The 25,177-nt window shown below is 36.5% G+C and overlaps 1 protein-coding gene across 6 annotated transcripts in view; it reads right to left on the reverse strand.

Annotated features, from left to right (window-relative positions):
* Positions 1–25,177, reverse strand: part of SPHKAP (SPHK1 interactor, AKAP domain containing) — a 156,918-nt gene that overhangs the window by 80,539 nt on the left and 51,202 nt on the right. For all 6 annotated transcript variants that reach the window (XR_012920628.1, XM_012749459.3, XM_076006002.1 and 3 more), the window contains one exon: positions 8,316–8,423. Coding sequence is in view for 5 of the 6 variants with exons in the window: in XM_012749459.3 (XP_012604913.2) it covers positions 8,316–8,423 (108 nt within the window). In the remaining variant the exon portion in view is untranslated. The remainder of the gene's footprint in view (positions 1–8,315; positions 8,424–25,177) is intronic.

Below are 25,177 nucleotides of genomic sequence, written 5' to 3' on the forward strand. Positions count from 1 at the left end.
TGAACTGAAAATGTCCGTAAGAATTTACGAGGCAGAAAGCAGGTTCCAGAGTGGTCTAGGCCAGCAGTCCCCAACCTTTTTGGGACCAGGGACCGGTTTCATGGAAGGCGTGGTGGGACGCCTTTGGGACAATTCGAGTGCGTTCCATTTATTGTGCGGTCAAACCTCTCTGCTAATGATAATCTGTATTTGCACCTGCTCCCCAGCGCTAGCATCACCGCCTCAGGTCATCAGATATTAGAGTCTCTTAAGGAGTGTGCAACACAGATCCCGCACATGTGCAGTTACAGTAAGTTTCATACTCCTATGAGAATCCGATGCGGCTGCTGGTCTGACAGGAGACGGAGCTTGCGCAGTGATGTGAGCCATGGGGAGTGGCTGTAAACACACATAAAGCTTCACGCAGGCTCGCTCTCCCTGTCTCTCACTTTTTGCTCTTTGGCCCACTTCTGAACAGGCCATGTACTGGTACTGGTCCATGGCCTAGGGGTTGGGACTGCAGGTCTAGACTAACAGAAAACACGAGCAAAGGAGCACAGATGTTTGCAGAATGGCAAATATTCTAACAAAACTGGGAAAGGGGCAGTGAGGGAGAGTGAGGGCAGATTAGGAGGCAACGTGTGGACAGGGCTGGTGTAGAGGGTCGTGAATCTGATGCTTGGATGCAAATATACCTATTGGCTTCACTTTTATCTTTTGATCTTTGGGATCACTGTTTCATGGTTGGGTTGATTTTACTAGTACCATAGTTTTGACAGAAATATATATATATATATATATATATAAATGTATAAGTATACACACACACACACACACACACACACACACACGCAATTAAGTCCTACCAACATTACATCACAGATGCTGTGGACCAGACAATGCACCAGGTGCTGTCTGGAATATAAGGTGAAGGTTGTCTCTGGTTTATAAAAAATTGTAATATCCACCATGGAAGGGCAAAAATCTGCTTCTTCCTTTAGCACTTTTTCATTTCCTAATAAACCTTTAGGTTGAGCTTGTCTCGTTTTTACAAAAGAGGGAAATAATAATCCAGAGACTAAACTTAAAAAGCAGGTAACCTAGGGTGGTTAGTAGCCAAGGTTACCTTTTAATTTATTCTATTTTTTTAACTTGAGACTCCAAGTTATTAAAAAAAAAAACTATTACTTTTAACTACTTTTCCTGGGATTTTGGAAGGACTGATTAAGAATGACAAGTTAATTCAAACAAATAATTCAAGCAAATTATTTTAAAAAGAAATAGGAAATTATGTAGTCAATATCCTGGAAGCTTAGAGGTATTTTAATGAGAAACGTTTTTTCTTGTTGTTGGTTATTCTTGATTGACAGGCTTTCCCCTCGGAGGAAAATTGCTATAATAACAGATATTTTGTAAAGTGTGAAACTCAAAGCTACTCTGAGCTATTTTAATAATGGATTCTTTTGTCAAAATGAATTTTTAAAAAGTTAAGAAATGGTACAAACACCCAAGTTTTAAGAGTGCACTCAAATCTATTCATCTAACTGTATTTTTAGCGACAAAAATGTCAAGATACATAAAATACTTCATTATGTGTTTGAAATGCAGGTTCACGTGTAAAAATTATACTCTCTTGCTATTTTTGGGACCCTGAGACATGCAGATTATTGAGTACTTTTTATGAAAGGGCCCCACAATTTAAGCCTCTTCTTCTAGTTGGTTGATCTCTACTTTCTGAGGGTCTCCCTGAAGACCCTTAAATCTATATCTTGCTCTAATTTTGTCAACAAATACACCTTTACACCCAACAATTAATATTTACCTGACTTCTTCACTTGGATGAATAAAGGACATCCATCATAATCCCCCTTCCCACCTCCGACTCATTCTTCCCTCCTTAGTCTTCCCCAACAGAGTAAATTACACTTGCACGCACTCAGAAGCTCAAACCCAAACCATTGGAGTTGATTTCTCTCCTTCCTTCATGTAATCCACTAACATGTGCTGTTTAGTATATATGTACAACTTTGTAGCCTATGTTTTATATGCAGTTACACTGTGAACCTTTGTTTCCATGTGCTTAAATATTTTTTTGCAAACCTGGTTTATACGGGTTCCATAAGTATTCGCTGTGTAGATGTTCTAAGTTTATTTAACCATTTCCATACTGCTGGGTATCTAAGTTCTTTCTAAGTCTTTCTATCACATGCCACTAATTTTATTGAATACTTATCTGGTGCTTATTGTGAGCAGGCACTGTTCTGACATTTTATAATACAAATGATAGCACATTTAATCCTTACAACCTGTGAGATAAATACAATTATCATCTCTATTTTGCAGAGGAAGAATCTGAGACAGAGAAAGATTAAACTTGCTCAAGATAATATAGCTGGAAAGAGGGGTAGCTGGGGTTCAAACCAAAGTGGTCTGACTGCAGAACCCATGTTCTAAGTCAGTCCACTGTATTATCTTAGATCCATCACTTTGTGCTTTGATTGTATTTTACACCAACCTGCATGTAACTGATCATTCCTTTAGAATTTATTTCTAGAAGTGAATCAACAGGCATAACCATTTTAAATGCTTTGAATACAACATATTACAAAATTACCCTCCAGAAAGATTGTATTGACCTTATCAATTAACACTCCCAATGTCAGTTGCTGGGTGTCCGTTTTATAGTGCTTACATCAATATTGGGCACAATAATTTCAAAGAATCTTAGGCAGTTTATTCAGAATAAATTGTATAATAGTTGTGGCTGCATCTATTTGATTACCAGAGAGGGTGATTTATTTTCTAATGAGTATGCTAGCAATTGTATGTCTTTATTTTGTGAATTTCTTACATTGGGCTTTTGACAACTTTGCTATTGGAAATTTTCATTTCTCAAACTGAATTACAGAAACTATGTATTGAGATTAACACTCTGAGTTTTTCAAATATATTGCTTATGGTTATTTTCTAACACGGTTGTCATTTGGTTTTTTATTTTGTTTATGTTGTTTACTGAAGCCTGGACATTTTAAAATTGGTTTCTGTAGTTGCATCAAGCTTAACCAGTCATACAATTAATCACCTATATTTACTTCTCAATTGCTTCTCCTATTATGAATTATTAGAAGTCTCTCTGCTTATTTAATGCTTAGACATACATTGTAATTCCTTGAGTCAGAAAAAAAAGTTAATGATCTCAATTTTTATTACGTATAATTTTACCTACAATGTATGAGATACAATTTGGACTCAATTTTCAATGAAAATAAACTTGTAAAACTTTTTCTTTAATAGTTGCAGGATCTGAGACATTGATAAATGTATGAACTAGGTCTAAGGCCAATACTATACATAGTATTTACATATTACTGCTACTAATAGACTATACATTAGTACTATATTATTTGGCCATGTACTTTAGTCTTCAAATTATTTACTAAAACCTCCTCATTTATTACTTTTCTTGGTTTCTATTTCTTCCACCTTCATGGAGGTAGAGCCACCTAAGTACTTCAGTGTGTGACTATTCTCCACCATCCCTCTGTGTCAGGCTTCCCAGTAAAATGACTTTTCTAATTCATTAGCTTCCGGAAGCTCTGTGAGTTTTAGTAGAAATTTCATTTGACAGAGAGTCAAAAAGTTTTCTCCAGAGCTGTTGAATCTCCTGAGGTGCCTCAGGAGCCACTGCACAGGATGAGATGACACTATGCATACAGGTTCCAGGTTTCCTGCTGTACTTCACTCAGGGCTGCCTGGTTTTATCTGCTCTATTTAGAGCTGCATTGAGACACAAGCCTCCAAAGTAGATGCCTTCTGGACCTCTCTAAAGAGGATGGGCATTAAAACTCCTGGAAACATCTTAAGATGGAAGAAAGGAACTTGCTCTCTAAGAGCAGTACTAGATGAAGCTGGAACGGATAAGTTCCTGGTGGTGGAGCCTGAGAGATTCCTCTCTCCCCCTCACCCCTATGAGGTTACTTGCTCAAGTAATCCTTGATGCTGAAACTGATTTCTAAACTGAGTGGGTCTGTTTAAATATAGGCCCTTTATTTTGCTCAGAGACTGACTGACTTCTGTCAGCATTTGATTTTCTTTTTTAACTTTTCTGTAGACAGCATTCAGCTTCTCAAAAAACTGTTGAATAAATACTTAAAGAGTATCCATGTGCAGTGGGTACTGAATTAAAAGCCTGATAAGGATTTTTTCAGTTTTGGATTCAATCCTGGTTTTAAATAGTAATGTTCCATACTGAAGTATGTAGGGATAAGAGGGTATTGTGTGCAATCCATTCTCAAAAAGTTCAAAAACAATGATATATGTATATTTACAGACACACATATATACACAGAGAGAAAAGGATAAAGCAAGTTTAGCAAAATGTTAGCATTTGGGGAGTCTGGGAATTCTTTACACTCTTCTTGCAAGTTTTCTGTAAATCTAAAATTAAAGAATTAAATAAGTTCCAAACTTAATATTTTTAAGAAAAATATTAGAAGCTGCTCAAACACTTGGTAAATATCTGGACTAGATGATTTAAAATGTTCCTCCACAGTTCTGTAATTATGTATTTACTTGACCATGTGAGTCTAGATTCTTTCATAGAACAACTTATCCAGTGGGGTATTTGTCACATATGGTATAGATTTATTTGGAAAAATAATATAAAATAAAATTCAGTCATCTGAGATGTCATTTTATCATTGTAATCACTGGGTTGGAGTAGCATAGGAGACCCACAGAATAGTTGTAAAACACCTTAGTTTTACAATATCATGGGTAGAATGTGGAAGGGCACTTGAGAGTTTTATTTACTTATTTGCAAATATATAAGACATTTTTAAATATGGCGATTTATCAATTAAAATGTATGCTAGAAAGAAGGTATAATTTTTTTTGAGGGTGACAGCTGAGGGTTTTAAAATGATCACTAAAGAAAGAGCTTGGCAATAACCACAAATAGAAATAATGTGAATGGCCAATGTAATGTTGATGAAGCATTAAAATAAAAGATGTTTCCTGAAAAACCAAAAATTAAATTCCAGTAAGCAGCAAAAAGCAATAGAAGATTTAAAAAGACTAATTTAGCCTTTAATTAAAAAAAATAAGTGAAGAGAACTGAAAAGTCCAAATGTTACCATTTAATTAAGGACCTCTATTAAGATAATGTCTCAGCTGTTGGGTTTTGGAGATTGGCTTCCAATTCCATTATCCTTGCCCTCATTTCCTTTCTTTAAATTACAAGTTTTTTAAAAAAAACACACACACACACCTTGAGGATTAGTATATATATTTTTCAGTAGGGCAAGCCAGAAAGAAAATAAAATTCTATAGCATGGTAGGCAATTTTATTTAGAAACACATAAGCGTAGTTTTCATATCTGATGGCCTTAGAAAAGCTATTGAAAGTTCTTGTTTAGTGTGCCTATGGTATTCCTGGCAGCTCTAAATTGCTCTTCACCAGGACTCCTCATATTAGCTATGAAATGAATGTAGTTCCTTACTGAAGAAACAATTAAAACTCATTATTTGATGCTCAGAAACAAATACTGAGATATGCACACAATGCCCTGAATGTTTTCTAAGCCTGAGACTGTCCTTCAATAACAATTTTAAGAAGATGTCTTGAATCCAGAAAACATTGGTGCCACTGAGGTACTTAGTTCTAAGAATCCACAAATCTAAATACTAGAGAAGTTCGTTATAATGAATTCCAAGCCAATAAAAATTGGATATAAAAAAGTTGGCCACTAATTTCACACAGGAATAAATTAAGCTAAAGAAGGAGGGATTAACTTAGAGTTGGGTCCTCTCAAGTTATGAACAAATTGCAAAGCAATACAGAACAGCAGGACAGCATTGATAGGGTTTCTCAGATTCTATTGTGATTATTTGTAAATAGACTTAGGTTTGGTATGATTTTGTGAAGCTATTTTTTTAAAATTAAATTTTTATAAGGATATAATTTTAAAATGCAGTCTTTTATCCCCCTTTAAATTACACTTTTATTTTCATGCTGATGTGGAGAAATGATTTTGGAAAGAAATTAAATACTTTTTCCCTGACCATTTTGGCTACTCTTTCTGTGTGCCTATTTTGCTCCCAAGTTCTTTCTCCTGGTCCACAATCTCTATAATACAGTTCTATTTCTCCAGTAGCTAATAGCTTTCTCTCAGCAATGTGCAACTCTAGAGGCTTAACTTTCATCTACCCAGCTTAGAAATCTGTGCCACACCAGAAAGAAAGAAGGTTTAGAAATTAAGGAAAAGTGACTATGAACAGTGTTGAGAGATTAGGGCTAGTTTTTCATAGGGATCCTGAAATTTCTTTTAGGTTTATAGTCTTGTACAATTTTTTTTTTAAACATCTTGTTTTATTTTTTTAATTGAAAAATCAAATCAAATATATTTATTGTGTACAACAAAATGTTTTGAAATATACAGTATTTGTGGAATGGCTAAATCCAGCTAATGGACATATGCATTAACTCACATAGTTATCATTTTTGTGTTGAGAACACTTAAAATCTATTCTCTTAGCATTTTTCAAGAATATTGTTATTAACTACAGTCACCATGCTGTGTAATAGATCTCTTGTGTTTATTCCTCATAATTGAAATTTTGTATCCTTTCACCAACATCTCCTCACTCTCCCCCCATCCACCACCACTATGGCCCCAGCCCCTGGTAACCACCTTTCTACTCTCTACTCCCAGGAGTTGGAGTTTTTTAGATTTAATTTTTAATGTTTGTGCAAGTTCAAATTATTATAAACTATTGGTAGTAAATGAATCTTCCAATGTGCTCTTTGTTTGTGTATAGGTTTTGCCTCTTTTGGAAAGAACAGGGAGAACCACAAACACAAGATAAACAGTTCAACCTCACTGTTGTCATCAGACACTATATAGAGACAAAAGTTAGGAAAGCCATATAGTTTTAAGTCTAAATTTGACTCTGTGGGGATTGGTCAGGAAGAGGGGGTTTTCTTGCATATAGAAAGAGCCAATAGTAGTTCTTACATTTGGAAAAGTTAGCGTTTCTAATTGTAGAACTGAAATCCAGAGCCCCAAAACACAAAGTTTAGAGAAGAACTCTTTGCCTTTCACTACACAATATTTAGCATCCCAAGTCTCGTGAGTTCTTTAGGCGGGAGACTTTTTAAATATAGGAGCCACTCGAGTGACAACTTTGACCAAAATGTGTCCACTGATAGCTTTTCCCCTCCATTTCTTTCCCTTTTACAATGTATAGCTGTGTAGAGATCTGTATTAGAAAATGCCTGAATTTTCCAACTCAGGATTGAATTTGCAAACAAAGTATCAATATTAAATTAATTGTCACCTAATCCTTTTTTGTTTTCCCCAGAGATTCTTAGCTAGCAACCAGTTTTCTGGATGAGGGATCAAAAGTACTAAAAATAGAAGAATTATAATCATTTGCTTAAACAAAGAGATTGACTTAAGTGTGTTGAATGGACGCTGCATTTCTTGTACAGTGTGAAATATTTTACATCCTCTGTTTGCCGGTTCTGGTTCTTTAATTCTGCTCATTATATATATAAAAAGCCTCTCTATCCCATTTTAAGCTTCCTTCTTTTTTAACAGAAATGCTGGCATGCAACTTACCTCCAGGAATAGCTCAGAGCTGATGCTCTCAATTTAGTCACGAGAATTACATTACATTTCTCTACCCTTTGGAAACACTCTTTCCCAATCTCTGAAATCAGGACCCTATAGGAGCTAGGTGACTTCAATCAAAATGAAACATATATTTTTGAAGAATATATAGGAAGAAGTACATTTCATAACAATATATACTCACATTCTAAGCTATAGGAATTACATTGTTTATCTATTCTAGAGGAACATGTCTTTCTTTGAAAACGAAGGCTTTGTATGTAAAACTCAGCTCCAACATATTGAAATGCATGCCTGTGTATTAGGTTGAAAAGATTTTCAAATAATGATGATAACATAAGAACGGTGGAAAATTTTCATGTTGGAAAATACCTACTAGCAGGGATTATATTATATATTGAAAAGAATCCAAGAGAGCTGTTGGATGCTCTTTTATTTCTCATCAAACAGTTCTATTTCTGAAACTTTTTCTCAGCCATTTTTGAAAATATAAACTTTATTTTTTCTTTTCAAAGAATTTATCGGATTAATTTACCTGTTGAAATGAACTTGCAGAGAGTAGAAAAATATCAGGTCTGTATGTTATTTTGTTAATGGTCCATATAAGCCAGTTATGTAGTTTCAAAAGAATACTTTCCAGCCGTGTATTTAATGAATTATGGAACTTTATCAGATAATATCTTGAGAATTCTGTATACTTACAGAAGCACAGTTTTCAGACTTGTCTTCTACAAAACCAATTTGGCAGGGCGTCCTCTGATTCTGCAACCAGTAATCTGTTGACTCAAGCAGGCTATTGCTGCAAAGAACCTGGGCAAACAGAGAGAAAAACCTCAGTGCTTATTCAGCAAAGCTTTCTGTTTAATCAGGCAGCTCTTTAAAACAAAACAAAACAAACCCCACAAAACTTGTAGGTGTTTTCTTTTCCTAGGAGCATCTGCACATTAGAAAAGACTTGCAGGATAATAGCAACTATAGAATGAATATGTAAAATATCCAACCAAGAACTGGCTTGATGAGAACATATGGATGTTAACTCTGATATTTCTTCTCTCATCAAGTCCAACACCTGGAAACGTCAATGTATGTGTGACTTTTGCATAATTTACAATCACATGATTGCTTTGAGGTCTGGCTCAATTGCCAATGGGGATTAAACTTCATTTAGTGTTAGTGTCCTTCCATACTCTTTTTGAATTTTTTTTTTTATTTAAAAAAATGTAGTGGTTTTCTTTATGGTGTGATATTGATTCTTAAGTATTTCAGCTCTGCTAATATGCTGAAATACAAAAAAATAAATAGTATAGATTTGAAACAAGATATGATTTTTCTACAATACCTAGGGTACTAAGTTAAGCTTAATAAGTATTAGGAATAAGTAAATTGTATTCAAATAACCATTTTCTATAAAGAAGTAGTATGATTAAGCAAAAGGAATTTGAATATTGACAAAACCAAATATGATTACAAAGGCCTATTTCTGGACTTAGATTTTTAAAGCAAGGAAGAACAAGCATATTTTGGAGCCAAAATATTTTGAAGATAAAATATCATAAATAACCAAATGATTCAATTTAAAATGCATCTTTACATTATTCAAATACTGTATAATTTTTTTTCTTGCCTTATTTAAGACTCCCAATGCTTTTCTAGTGCCTTCTATTTTATTAGGGTACATGTCTGCTCATATTTGACTACTACTTTCACTTAAGCAACATAACAAATTTAATCACTTTGGTTAATGCCACTAAAATAGGATGGAACTTCAATTACATTTCATTTGTACAACAAAGGACCGTCTTGTTTTGTAAAGATAGAGATACATTAACTTTTGTCTCTGTATAGAGTTAATCAGATATAATTGTAAAAGATTTCTATATCATTTTGTTTTAGATGAGTATTATAACATTACTTTTAAACCTTTTCCCACTCAATGTTTCTTATTACCTAGTGATGATAAATATTCATCATTCTTTTCTGGAATAGTACAAAGAGACACTTTGTGGATGAGGAAATAATTGAATGATGAACATGGGTTATTACTGCAGACAAATACTGGCTATGGAATTTCTCAGTTCTCTTAAAGATTTCACCTAAACTTTGGTTCTTACAGTGTGGACCAGGACCTCTAAGGGCCCCAGAGATCTTTCAGAGGGTGGAGTGGGCAAACTATTTTTACAGTAGTACTAAGACGTTATTTGTCCTGTTCATTCTCGTTGTCTCATGAGTATTCAGTGGAGTTTTTCAGATGGTGCATGATGTGTCATAGCACAACAGACTGCAGAAGCAGTGAGGGAAGCTCAGCTGTCTTCCATTAAGTCAGACATTAAGAAGATTTGCAAACATGTTAAATTGAAGTCACTCTTCTCACTGAAAGGTTTCATTTTGGAAAACATAAATATTTTGTATAAAAAATGTTATGTTAATGTGTTTATCATTGTTTTGAAATTATTCTTAAAATAATGAGGTATTGTTATTTTAAAATTTGCATTGTTATTTGAAAATTATGCAAATAAAAATATTTCCTAGCTTTAATTTGTAATATGGAAAATAGCATTAAGGGTAATCAGTATAAACAAAAGTTTCTCGAGGTCCCTAATACTTTTGTTAAAATGCAAAATAATTTTGGGTTCAAAAAATTGAGGACCATTGACCTAGATGACTTTTATTCACAATAGAAAAAGGGTCTAAGTCCACATCCCCCATTGTCCTTTACTTTTAATTTCAGCGTAGAATAAAGTGTAAGAACATGGGCATAGGCGGTCTCCCTGGGATGACCTTGGGCAGATCACTTTAACTCTGAGTCTGTTTCCACACCTGTAAATGGGCATGATAATATCCACCTGGTGAGATCACTGGGGCATTCAGTGAGATGCTATGTGTGAAACACTGAAACGTGCAAATGGAAGGTTATACTCTCAGAACAGGGTTTCTATTCTCACTATTTGAAGGAAACTGCAAAGGACAATAAAAGCTGGGTGCCTTCTGCTTGAAATTAGAGGATTGAGAGTATTTTAGATGTGTTAAGGCAAATTTTCTTTAGCGAAGATTCTGGTCTAAGGTGTAATTTTAGTTATGCATTTTGTAGTATGAATAGTTACAGATACTATTTTTGCATGCTTAGAATCTTCCGGGAATTGTGCTAGAATTTTCATATATATAGTTTTTTTACTTTTACATTTAATCTTTCTTGCAATGCTATAAGGTAGGAATTATTTTGAAGGTAGTGATCTTTACGAAAATTCTCATTTTGTAGATGAAGACCTTGAGACTCAGACAGATTGGGGTTTCTGCCCCAAGTTGTTTGGAGCCTGACTTTGGATCTGATCTTGAAGACAACAAAACCTATGTGTGAAATCACTTAACAGGGCTGCCTTCCATGCTCATACCAATGGGTCTGATTTGGGGTGTGTTTCTGAAAACTTATATGCATCTAATTGTTATAAATAAAACTACATTTTTATGGACTTCCATGTTAAAGTTAGTTTTCCATCAATGAAACTCTGAGGTGACATTTTTCTTGTAGGAGGGGAAATTTTTTTCCTCCTACGAGGATGTGATGTAAATTATACAATTTAATTGATCTGCTTGGCAAGTCTTATCAGTATTTCAATTTCTCAAGGGAAAGCATGCTCTTACTTCTATTTGAGTGACCATGAGACAAACTGATGTCATCATGTTTCTGCTCCTTGCCTCCCCTTAGAATTCAGAAAGCCCATCAGTACAACAAAGCACTTAAACTATTAATTCTGCATCATAATAACTTTAGAGATTTAATACAGGCATCAAACGATCATACTGGTTAATAAAATGCCTCACAATGCAGTTTAATAAATCTTCTGACTAGAATCACTTCTTAGTCATTCCAAAGCTCACCCTCAAAAGTCAGGTCCCAGACCCTGTATACATTCTAATATATGTAGGGTATATGCTACCATGGTTGCAACACAATGCCAACAGAAAAAAGCAACTGTCACTTGTCAGTGTTTGACTTATTCTTGTCCTAGGTCAGCCTTAGGTAGGGGACAGAGTTCAGAACAATTCCCCTGGGGCTTTCAGGAAAATAGTGGGCTGAGTGGGCACATTTTCCTGGTAAAAAAACTGAGAAGTGAAGGAGGAGGTACCAAAAGCCATCAGTCTGACACCTCACACTTTGAGATTCCTACAGATGAGAAAGGGGCTGTCTGTGGGTGAGGCTGGCTGGGAGAAGAGCTGCCTACCGGTGGGCTTTCACCTGCGTTTAACTTCTCTAGCAGAGGGAAATGTGCACAGATAGCTGAATCTTTCAAGCCTTCTACTTTAAGGATATTTGGGTTTTTGCACCTATTTTTAAAATATCAATTAATGACAACTAATAATTTACAAAGACCCTGTTCTATCCTATCTGAGAAGTTAGGAAAATGTCAAGTGATTTATGGACCCACTCACTCAATGGAAAATGCTAGAAACACTTCTTTTTTGGCTATTTCATGTCCCTTGGGATACTGGGTATCTTCCCAAGGCACATCTTTGCTTTTGAGGAAACAGAAATAGATGAGTAATCAACTGGAATTTAAAATAAAAATTAAATCTTTCAATGCTTAAGAAGAAATGTTTTGAAGAGAGAGTTCTTTGTCTAGGGAGAGTATTCATTCACTATGTATCTTTAAAATTTCAATTTTATCATCATAATTAAAAATCAGTTCATATGATTAGATCAATAATTAAAATAAGATGTATTTCCCTATAAATTTCATTAATATGTAGATTATTAATTATTAAACATCTTTATATTCTTTAATCATTGGCCAAATACTACTACTTTTATTGAAAACTCTCTGGACTAAAGTCCTAACATACTTTATCTGAATTAAACTCCTAGACTTGTGAGGTAGAATCTAAGGGCTAATGTTTGTGAAGTGCTTACAACAATGCCTGGCTTATTGTAAGTGCCCACTAAAAGTTAGCTATCATACTAAGTGTTATTCCCCTTGACCAGGCTTAGAGGGGTGAATAAGTTGTCTAGCTATTGCAGAACTAGAATTTGAGTCAGGCCTAGAATTTGAGTCAGGCCGTTAGATCTTAGAGCCTACACTGAAGCAGTGCTCCATTGCATGTTGGTGAAATTACAGTTTCTTATCCTCAGGTTCTACCAAATAATGGTCTACACATCTATCCATCCCTCTCTGAGCCCTGGTATAGGTGGTCAGGGGGTTTGAGTCCCAGTCCTGACTCACTGTTAGCTATCTGTGTAGTTAAGTCAGCCACTAGCTTCCCGCCTCCATTTGCCTTTTGTAAACAATCAAAGCAAGAGAACTGAAAGCCCCTTCTACACCAAACATTGTGTGATTCCTTCTCCTTCCCCCTTTGCTCCTCCTGCCTCTCCATTTCCCAAATACATGAACAGCCAAATAAGCAAAGATAATAAAAATGCAGGCTTCAATAAACCACTTAGCATTATATGTTAAGCAATTCCAACCTGTGAAAAGCTTTTGGCTTAATGGGTTGGAGAAATCATTGCAAGAAGAGGAGTGCTTGAAGCAAGAATATGTGCTTGAGAGTTTAATGATTTTGAGGCTTTGTGAATATAATCTCCCCATTGAGTCACTTTCTGAGGGGCTGGGGGATAGAAAACCTCACCAGGCTCTCGATGGCTCATTTATTTATCTGCTATTTTTAGTTGTGGGCTTACTTATTTAAGAAGAGCTAATAATGAATGTTCTATGTCTTCTTAAGTTTGAAGTAATAATGGCACTTATTCTCTTAAAAGTTCACGAGTGTCCTAAATAAGGAAGAAAGGTCCTTTTGCTCCATGTGACAGTCACATTCCTTTTTATATAGAGAACCAAGTTGCAGGAATTTAGTATCGATATTAGACAGAGAGGGACAAATAGATGCTTTGTAACTCAGAAAGAGTCTTAAATATTTCTAGGCAGTGCCTTATATTTTTTTAAGGTAATTTATATTGGAGAAGACAGTGACTTATGATTAGTTGCAGAGGTTTGGAGGCAAAGTTGAAATTCTATTCCATCCCATCTCTTACTGAGTGACAGTCACTTAACTTCTGTGGGACTTAGTTTTTGCATTTATTATATGAGGGCTATTAATTCTAAACCACTTCGGAATATTGTTCCAAGGATCAAATAAGACAATGCTTGTAAAGAGCTAACCTCTTAACAGATTGGGCAATGGATACATGATTGTTCTTAGTATCAGAAGTGTATTAAAATTTAGACAGTATCTTTTCCATCTGAACATTTTCTTGACATTTTCACATTTGACAATTCCTCTTCTTTTGTTTATTATTTATGATATGTCATTCTTATTTTCCTCTTCCTTCTCTACTTTCCTGCTTCAGTCAGTATTCAGTCAGTAAATAGTCATTGAGTTCTTTTGATGTTAGACGCTGGGAACATTAAGATGAATAAACTCTATTAGAGAAAGAACAAGCACTCACAGGACTGTAATAAAGGATAAGAGGTGCCTTGATCAATAGCAATCCAGGTCAGATATCACTAAGGATGGAGTGGTCAGTTCTAGCTGTGGGAAGGGATGACAAAAGACTTTTACACTCGACCAGAGTGTTGAAGGAGGAATCTGAGTTGCCGGGAGGTGTCAGGGAAGGTGGGGGAGCCATGTCTCCCTTTTAAACTAGTGTTTCCTCCTCTGATGCCCAGTGTTAAGTATTCCCTACAATTTGGCCTTTTGTGTGTTGCTCTTTCACTCCCCTCAATCATTTTCATTGTTTCTTAGTCATTCCAGGACTCTTGGGGCACTAATGGCCGCCTGTAGAGATGACTCATTCATCTGTAGCTCCAGCTTTGACCTTTCTCCAGAGCCTGACTTTTCATATTTCCAACTGTTAGTTGTTACTCTTGGATCTCGTGCTGTCATCTTGGACTATTCCTTTCTACATTCAAACTCCGTTCCTCCCCGATTCCGGTGCCTAAAAGAAACCCGACTCTCTGACTTCTCTGTTTGCAGTTGATAGCACAACAATCCTCCCAGTTACCTGGCTTGAAACTTTTGTGCCATCTGGAATACCTCTTTATCTATTTTTGGTCTTACAGTCTGCTCTCCAAAGTTTAATTTGTTCTCTACAATGGTGAGTAATACAGAACTGGTCTTCACATTTATGGAGCTTGAAAGCTTAAATAAGTAAAGAAACATTAAAATACACATTTAGTTACAAATGTGGTAGGTGTTGTGAAGATATCAACATGGTAAAATGCTAGAAGATAAAAGAGATGAAGATTGCTGTGGTCTTAATGTTCATGTCTCTCTAAAATCCATATCCCCAATGTGTTGGTATTAAGAGGTAAAGCCTTTGAGAAGTGATTAGGTTAAGAGGGTCTCACCCCTATGAAGGGGGTTAGTGCTTTTATAAAAGAAGTTTGACAGAACTTTTTTGCCCTTCCTCCAGTTGAGATAGAGCAAGAAGTCACAGTCTATGAGGAATGAGCCCTCATCAGATGCTGAATCTGCCATCACCCTGATATTGGAGTTTCCAGCCTCTAGAATTGTGAGTAATAGCTTTCTGTTGTTTATAGGTTACCCAGTCTTTTCTTATAGAAGCTGTAATGGATTAATACAGGGATACTTGGGAATGGAGTTAGGGAAGGCTTGACATACACAGGTGCCCTAACCATTCATATCTAATTCTCTCTCTTATCATTCTTTCTCCCCTACTCCTTACCTCTTTAATCTATCTAGCTCACTGAAACCAGAATAAATAATAAGAGTCTAGGCTTTGAAGACAAACCTGGTTTCAAATTTCAGTTTTTCCATTAATTACCTGTTTAGCCAAGGCTTCTTTTTACCTGTAGCGACTTCACCTGTAGTGACTCAATTTTCCCATCTACAAAATAAGGGTGTTATTCCTACTCATAATGAAGGATCTTTTATAGACATTAGAAATAATGAATATAGATAGCATATGACTAAGTGTTCACAAAGAGTAGTTAGCATTATTATTATTATTAATATTACTGATGTTATAAAATTCTATCCCAAGACCTTAACCTCAGTTTACCCAACAAACATCAATATAGATCTTCTAGAACTATCAGGAACTAGCTGGGCCCTACAGAACGCAGAAGAAGGACAGTATTTGCTGCAGGTGAGGCCCAAAATTTTATGGGCTTGTTGCTAAACAATGGCCTGGCATTCAAGACAGATCCTAATTCAGCTAATCATACAATGAATAGTTATTAAGTGCCAATGACTAAGATATTGCACTTTTTCCAATGTAGGTGATTTTTTTAGGCTTTTTCTTTGATTATTCTACTCTGCTATAATCTACTGGTTTACTGAAGAGCTGCATCTCACAGCTTTTGTGATGCAAACATTTTTCTTCACATCACTCCACCTCCCCCTTGAACATTTCATCAATATTCTCCAGCCATCAAGATCTAACTGAAACCAAGCCCCACTTCAATGTCAAATATTTCATAATTCTTGTGAAATATTTATAATGAAAATAAAATTTCTATTTCAGAATATTGGAATGTACATGCAAGTCTTTTCCTTCCCAATGTATATGAGTATTAAAGTATTTTATTCAATTTCTATATCACAATTTTCTCCCAGTATATTGTTGGTACTGAGTAACTGTTTGTTATTTGACAACAAAGTCTATTTTATTTGATGTAATAGAGATGTATAATTTTCCTTTCCAATGATTGTGTTTCCAAACAAAAATCTGTGAATTTGAAAAATTATGTGACATATTCATTATGAAGAAAAAAGTTATATCTGTGCACACAATGATATTTTATATTTCTGCAAGGCTTTTATTTCCCACAAGAATTTTATAAAAAGGTAACAAAGAATTTTAATGTTGAGTAGGATCCCTACTTTCTAGTCCTATACTATCAAAACATTTCATTTTCTGATCATTGTAAGCACAAAGATGTGAAACATCCTCAAAGCTCTTAAGAGAGGGAAATGTCACACACAAAATGCTGTATTTGATTAATGTATGCACTGTGATTAATGTTAGAATCCTGCTTAAAATTAACCACATAAGTTATCAGAACAGGACATTTACTCTTCTTTATAAACAGAAATTTATCATTTTCCCCACCCCAATCCCAAATAGCTGGACTCAGAGAAGTTAGGATATGCAGAGATATTGAGACATTGATGCTCTCAGCTGTCTGGAGACTGCACAGAGCCTGGGGTGCCCAATGTAGGGCAAGCACTCATGTCTATCTTCTTACTCAAGGATTCTAAACAAATATTTAAATATGTGTCATCATGTGCAAATGGTGTAAGCACTGTCCAAAGGAATGTGCTTTTAAATTTATTTTATCCTTTTTAGTATTCTTTGAAGTCTGATAATGTGATGCCTCCAGATTTGTTCTTTTTGCTTAAGTTTGCTTTGGCTACATGGGTTCTTTCTTGGTTCCAAACGAAGCATAGAATCACTTTTTCTAGATCCATGAAATACAACATTGACATTTTAAGAAGGATTGCATTGAATCTGTACATCACTTTGGGTGGTATGGGCATGTTCGCAATGTTGATTCTACCAATCCACGAGTGAGCATGATATGCTTTTAAATTTGTTTGAGTCATCTACAATTTCTTTCCTCAGTGTTTCATAGTTCTCTTTGTAGAAATCTTTCACCTTCTTTGCTAAGCATATTCCTAAGAATTTTATTTTGTTTGTAGCTGTTGTGAATGGTATTGAGTATTAATTTGACTCTCAGCTTGAGTGTTATTGGGGTATAGAAATGCTACTGATTTCTGTACGTTGATTTTGTGACCTGAGTCTTCACTGAATTTATCAATACTAGGAGTCTCTTGGTGGATATTTTGGGTTTTCTAGATATAAGATCATATCATTAGCAAAAAGCAATAGTTTGACCTCCTCTTTCCCACTTTGGATTCCCCTACTTTTTATCTCTTGCCTGATTGCTCTGGCTAGGACTTCCAGCACTATGTTGAGTAGAAGTGGTGACAGTGGGCACCCTTGTCTTGTTCCAACCCTTAGTAGGAAAGCTTTCAGTTTTTCCCCTTTTGGTATGATGTTGGCTGTGTGTTTTCCATATATGGCTTTTATAATTTTGAGATATCTTCATTCTATGCCAAATTTTTTGAGGTTTTCTTAATCATGAAAAGGTGCTGAATTTTGTTGAATGTTTTTTCTGCATCTATTGAGATGATGGTAGTAAGTTCTTTGTTTTTACTTCTGTTTATGTGGAGAATCATATTTATTGATTCACATATGTTGAACCATCACTGGGATGATGCCCACTTGGTCGTGGTGGATTTTTTCTTTTTATGTATTGCTGAATTTGGTTTGATACTATTTTATTGAGGATTTTTGCATCTGTATTCATAATGGATATTGCTCTGTAGTTTTCTTTTTTGTTATGTCCTTTCCTGGCTTTACTATCAAGGCAATACTGGCTTGATATAAAGAGTTGGGGAGGATTCCCTCCTTCTTGATGCTATGAAGTAATTTCTGTAGTATGGGTACCAGCTATTCTTTGTAGATCTGGTAAAATTTGACTGTAAATCCATCTGGTTCTAGGCTTTGTTTTGTTGGAATATTTTTTTTTTATTATTACTGCTTTAATCTTGCTGCTCATTATTGGTCTGTTCAGGAGATGTATTTCTTCCTGATTGAATCTTGGGAGGTTGTATGTTTCCAGGAGTTTGTCAATTTCCTTCACATTTTTATGTTTATTTGTTTATAGATTTTCATGGTATTTACAGATGATATTTTGTATTTCTATGGTATCAGTTGGAATATCTCACTTTTCATTTCTGATTGAGCTTAATTGAGTCCTGTCTCTTCTATTCCTTGTTAATCTAACAAGAGATCTATCAATTTTATTTATTTTTTCAAAGAACCAACTTTTTGTTTCAATGACTGTTTATATTGTGTTTATGTCTTCCATTTTGTTTAGTTCTGTTCTGATGTTAGATATTTATTTCCTTCTGCTGGCTTTGGGTTAGCTTGCTCTTCCTTTTTAGTTCCTTGAGATGTGTCATTAGATTGTTAATTAATAATCTCTCTGTCTTTTTGAGGTAGGCATTTAAGGATGTGAATATTCCCCTTATGGCTGCTTTTGCTGAATGCTATAGATTTTGATAGCTTGTGTTCCTTTTGTCTTTCAGTTCAAGGGATTTTTTTCATTTCTATCTTAATTTCATTTTTGATCCAATAATAGTTCAGCAGCAAGTTGTTTAATTTCCATGACTTTGTATAGAAGTGAGTTTTTCTCTTAGAGTAGATTTCTAGTTTTATTCCACTGTGGTCTGAGAAGATACATAGCATGGTTTCCATTTTTTTTTTTTTTAATTTGTTGAGACATGTTTTGTGGACTAAGATGTGATCAATCTTGGAGAATGTTCCATGTGCATATAAGAAAAAGACTGTATATTCAGTATTTTTTCTGTAAAATATTCTGTGAATGTCTGTTAGGCCTACTTGTTCTAGAGCTCCATTAAAGCGCAGTGTTTCTTTACTTATTTTCTGCTTGGATTATCTGTCCAGTTCTGTCAGTAGCAGTTGAAGTCTCTGGCAATTATGTTGCTACTCTTTATATCTTTGCTTAGGTCTAGTAATATTTGCTTTATGAATCTGGGTGCTCCTGTATTAGGTATTTAAATATTTAGGATTGTTATGTCTTCTCATTGAACTGCTCCCTTTATATAATGACTATTTTTGTCTTTCTTTATCATTGCTGATTTAACATAAATTTTATTTGATATAAGAATGGCTATACTTGCTTTCTTTCAGTTTCTATTTGCAAGGAATATTTTTTTCTCCATCACTTAGCCTTGAGTCTGTATGAGTCCTTGTGTGTTAGATGTGTTTCCTGGTTACAGCAGATACTTAGCATTGTATTTTTTCATCCACTCAGCCAGCCTATGTTTCTTGAGTGGGGCATTCAGACAGTTTACATTAATTGATAGAATTGATACGTGGGGTGCTGTTCTTTCATCCTTTTGGATAGTACCTTATTACTCTGTTTTACCTCTTGCAATATGTTTTATATGAGCTTCGAGCTTTAGCTTTTGGGTGGTTTTACCTGGTGGATATCTATTGTGTTGTCTATGTATAATGCAGTTCTGAGTATTTCTTGCAGGGAGGTCTGGTCTTGATACATTTCCTAAGTGTTTGCTTGTCTGGAAAAGCCTTTATTTCTCCTTCATACATGAAACTTAGTTTTGCAGGGTACAAAATTCTAGGTTGGCAGTTGTTCTGTTTAAGAAGACTGAAGATGGGGCCCAAATTTCTTCTGGAATGTAAGGTCTCAGTTGAGAAGTATGCAGTTAGCCTGATGGGCTTTCCTTTGTAAGTTACTTGATGTTTTCACCTCATGGCTTACAGGAGTTCCTTCTTTATGTTGACTTTTCTCAGTCTGATGACTATGCGTCTTGGTGATTGCCTCTTTGCAATGAATCTCCCAGGTGTTCATTGAGCCTATTGTACCTGGATATCTAAATCTCTAGCAAGACCAAGGAAGTTTTCCTCAATTATTCCCTCAAATGGGTTTTCTAGCCCTTGTATGTTTTCTTCTTTACTTTCATAGATGCCTATGATTCTTATATTTGGCCATCCATTTTTCTTGTAGGCTTTGTTCATTCCTATTCTTTGTTATTTAATTTTGATTGACAGAGATAATTTGAATGAGTTATCTTCAAGGCCCTGAGATTCTTTCTTCTCCTTGGTATAGTCTATTCTTAAAATTTTCCATTGTGTTTTCCAGAAGTTCTCTATTTGTTTTTTGTTTTTTTTTTTTAAACATGCCAGTCTCTATAGTGAATTTTTCATTCATATTTTAAATTGCTTTTCTGGGTTATTTGGATTGGTTTTACATTTTCTCTTGGATTTCACTGAGCTTCATTACAATCCATATTTGGAATTCTTTATCTTTTATTTCAATCTTTTCATTTTGGTTGGTATCCATTGTTAGAAAGCCAGTGTTCCCCTTTGGAGGCATTCTTTTGCTCTGATTTTTCATACTCACAGAGTTCTTGCACTGATTTCTTCTCATCTGGAGCAGTTGTCACTTCTTATTTTTGGATTTTCTTTTGTTCAGAAGGGGCTTTCTTTTCCCCCTCACTCATAAACATGTGCATGTATTTTTACCCATATGTTGGGTAAGAATATTTGGCTTTGCTTATGGGTGCTTTGAAGGTGACCTATATTCTAGATAGATGCTTTGGTTATAGATATCCTTACCGTGGTGGTTGTCTCAGTTGCTAATTGGTTGTAGGCTACAGCAGTGGTGAGCTATGTGTGTGGGCAGATTCCCTAGCTCTCCTTGATGAAGGAAGATACAGGTATTTGGAAAACTTTCTCTTTCCCCAGCCCTGTGGTGTTCTTAACAGCATGAATTGTATAGGCACACCCAATTTAATCTCTGAGACAGTAGGTTGTGCTTGTGGGTAAGAATCAACCACACTCTGTGTGGTTGAGTCAGTAAATGCTGTAACAAGTTCTGCAAATTGACCTCCCTGTAAGTAGGTGGTACTTGCCAGAAGGAACAAGCTGCAGATCTGTGAGATCTGTGACTGGATCAAGCCCTAAGGTGGAGCACTCAAATATCCCAAGTGGTGGGTCCTAGGACTTCCAGGTGAGTCCTTATTCTCCACCACAGGAGGGGTGGGTGGGGAGTGAGAGTCAGCAGGGCTAGGTTGGGTGAGCCTACCCTGAGGCTCCTCAAAAGCTGGTAAGGTAGCTGTTTCGGTAGGCGTCCACTCCTAGGTTTCTGGGAAGAATCACCAAGGAGGAGCTGAGGTGGACCAATCCAGCCAGAACATCTGCTTGTAGGTGAGAGTCCATCTGAGATTCACAATCTGGCTGCTGGGAGTGGGTTTTGCTCTTCTTTCCACTCCGTTGCTCTGAGGTCTCCCTTGTGTCTGCCTGTAGGCAGGCGCTCAAACTAGCTCTTAGTTTGAGCTCCTCCACTGTGGTGATGCAGGCTAGGACCTTCCCTGTCCAAAATCCCACCCTGGACTAAGATCATGGCTTTTCTGTGGGGGGCATGGTGCTCTGTGAGTGCACTGTGGCTCCACACTGCAGTCTATTTTCAGTTCTGCCCAAGTGGGCTACCTCACTTCCCAGGATTATTTCACAAATATCCCCTCCATGCCCCCAAGTAAATGCTCGAATCCTGGGAGTATAGGATCTGGCCTGTGGGCCTCTTCCTGAGTCCCTGAAGATCAATCCCTGACTGTGCCAGGGTGAAGCATGCTGGTCCTGAGTTGCCTATGGGGTGCTCAAGCAGGTTTTATGTCTCTCTGCTTTGACATATGCCATGCTCTGATGGCCCAGCCAGGCAAGCAGCTCTGGCTACGGTCAGTGAGCAGAGAGCTACAGTCTGAGCATCCTTTAGTCCACCACAGGTCTGTAAGAGGAAATTTTTTGGCCCCCTGTCTGTGGAAGCCTTGGTATGGTGGATGCACCAACAGAAGAGAAGCAGTCACTCTCGAGAGCCCTGGCTCAATCCTCTCTGTCGGCAACCATGGGTGGGGGAGGGAAAGGGAAGGCAAAGAGTCTGGATGGAGGAAAACTAGCACTCTGGTTGTCTCTGTCATTCTCTCCAGAAGCCATCCTGCCCAGAATGTCCAGGCTCTGGGGTCTCACAAGTCCCCCAGAGGACCCATGGGCCCCTGTGGCTCCTGCACCTGGGCTGGAGTTGGAAAATGTTTGTGTGTGAATAAGCAAGGCAAAAACTGAGGGGCTGAAGCCCCCTGAGGAGAACGAAGGTGCACAGTGGATTTAGAAGCAATATGGTGCCTGCTGTCTTGGCTCAGCTCTGTGGTGACAGGAAGGGACCCCAAGGGGGGTGGCAGCCTGGTGCTTTGTCCTCACGAAGCTCCTAGTTCACTGCTGCCAGCAGCTTTTGGGCTCTTCAGAGCAGAAAGGCTCTCCAGCAGCTCCGGAGCCTACTGACTGCCAGAGATGGGAGGGAGGGAGGAACTAACCACCCCACCTACCCACTTTGCTGGACTCCAAGCCTCTTAGAGGTTGATCTCTGCTGATATCTTGCTCCTTCTTGTTCTGCTCTGTAACTTCTTCCCATGGAATCTCTGGTAGGTTCTGGCACTTTTCTCACAGAATTGTACCTGATTTGTTTGATTGTTTTCTTTTTCATCTGAAACTTTTCCTTCTTTCTGAGATGATGTGGCAGCTGATGTCTCTGGTCAGCCATCTTGTCTTTGCCCCTCTTGAACTCAAGAAACTTTTATCTTTCAATGAAAAGAAATCAATTGCTGACCTCGGCCAGATATTCTTTAATGTCTTAAAGCAATCTAAGATTCTACAAAAAATTTTTTAAGTCTGGAAAGTTTAGTCACTAGCTTAAGTGATGCTTAATTGCTGACTTAAACATTTTAGAATATCTTAAAAGTCTAGCATACACACACACACACACACACACACACACACCATATACACATGCTCATGCAGGACTAGAAGTCATTAGATTTTGTGTAATTTTTCACACTTAACTTCATGTTGATTTATCCTATGCCATAGCAAACTTTCTAAGAATTCTGTAGTCTTTTGTTTTCCTCTCTGGGATATAAATACTTTCCCATTGTTTCATAGGGAAACTGTGTAATGCCTATTTAAAACACACTGAACTACTGAGAGGGAAACAATGACACAACCTGGAAATAAAATTATTGTGTTGAAAAAAAAATTGGCATCAAAACCCTAGTGATTTAGTCTCCATTTCTCAGAAGGTTTAATTAAATGTTAAGATAAAAATATTCCTTTTAATGACGATTTTACTGGCTGACTGCCTGAATTCTTGTGCATCAGCCTCCTTTGACACAAAGGAAAACGGTTTTCAAAGTATGAAAAATCATGTTTCATTATTATTCTGTAATTCTGTTTGGATATAAAGCATTTTTGTATTATACTATTGACACCTACTAAAATTTGGAAACCTTATAACTGATGATTAGAAATGTGTTGAGAAAATAATGGAGTCTTTTAGCCATTGGAACAAAACAATTCTCCATGATCAAGGAGAATTCACCAGATCACAGGCATAGCCAGTTGGAAGTGTTGAGAAGGAAACAGCGATGGTCCCCAAATTCATTTTCTCTTCTGCAGAGGCAGTGGGAGAGAATGCCCCCAGATAAAAAAGAAGGTGACATGGTCATAGCTGATGATGAACATACTAAAGACTAGCCTCCACATAAACTAATTGTACTTTTCTGGCAGGACAGTCCTTATTTATGGAGTGATTTTTGCAATATATATTTGGTCTGACTAAGCCTATTTCTGCTAAATAAATATGGACTGCTGTGATTTGTGGAGCATCCATCACTGACAAATGTCACATAAAGATATAACTGAGCGTAAAATGGAGATTTTCATGAACAAAAGGGCTCCTTTCTTTGAAATAAATGTCCTTATATATGCAATTAAAAGACTTTGTATCTTAACTGGATCAAAGTGCATTCTAAGAAATGAACTACACAGCTTCAGTACAATCTAAGACATCTCACTGTATTCTTTGTGCCTCTCAATTGCTTGTATCTTGGAAGCTACACTGTATCTCAATGTGGTCACAAGGATATGAGCACAGAGGAAAATTCAGAGTGTGGGGAATGATTGGGGTTGGTAAAGAAGTATCAAGCCACACTTGTCTACTTCTGTCCTATCACACAGATGTCAGCTGGCTGAAGAATTCTTTGAAAGCTTATTAGAGCTTTTTCCACATGAATGTGATAACTGAGTTTGAGTCTCAAGTAAAAAAAAAATGCAAGAGTAACAAAAATACTAAGGAAATGCAAATATAGTATAATTTATGAATGACCAGCAATGGTTTAAACAGAATCAAGTTAGACATATAAATAGAAGACAGCTGATTAATTTCTCTTTAATTGCTATTTAGAGTCAGTATAATGCTGTCATATTTATAAGATCAGTGAAAGGAATGTAATTTTAATGTGAGAAGAAGCAAAATACAAGAAGAAACACAAATGTAGAAAAATATATGGAGTGCATTAAAGCCTACCATTGATTTTGGATTATTTTGTGTTGGCACATTAAGTGCAGACAGTGCAGAATTTGCCACTGGACGGAAGAACAGTGAATTCAATGGCCATGTATCACAGTATTTGTGTATGCCTCTGGTCTTGAATAAACAGTGACAATTTTCTTTTCTCAGACACTTTTCTTTGGGGGGAAAAGCTACTGGAAACAACTACCTTTTAAGATGCATGCAGATGAATACATAATTTGCTGAGGGATACACCTGCTTCTTGGATGCTTTATATCCTGGAAACTATGAGCTCTGGTATGGGTTTTTCAGGGGTGAGTCTCCTTCTCAAAAGGCAGAGATGAGCCTAATAAATGTGGGCACATAAAGGAGGGGCTCACTTTAGGGGACTCATGTTCAGATGTATCTGAGTCATAGCCTTCCTTCCCACTTTGACACTGGCAGGGCTGAAAACTTTAATCAGAGGGTGAGCCTGGCAGCATACAGGAAAGATGGATACTATTAGGGCTGGTGGGGAACATAGTGTCTACACCAAACTACTGAGCTGAGAGGGTGTCTTAGATGAAGAACTGCAAGCAAAGAGAGGAGGCTGCAAGGCTA

The sequence above is a fragment of the Microcebus murinus genome, chromosome 8 (assembly GCF_040939455.1).
Source record: "Microcebus murinus isolate Inina chromosome 8, M.murinus_Inina_mat1.0, whole genome shotgun sequence".
NCBI classification, from domain to species: Eukaryota; Metazoa; Chordata; class Mammalia; order Primates; family Cheirogaleidae; genus Microcebus; species Microcebus murinus.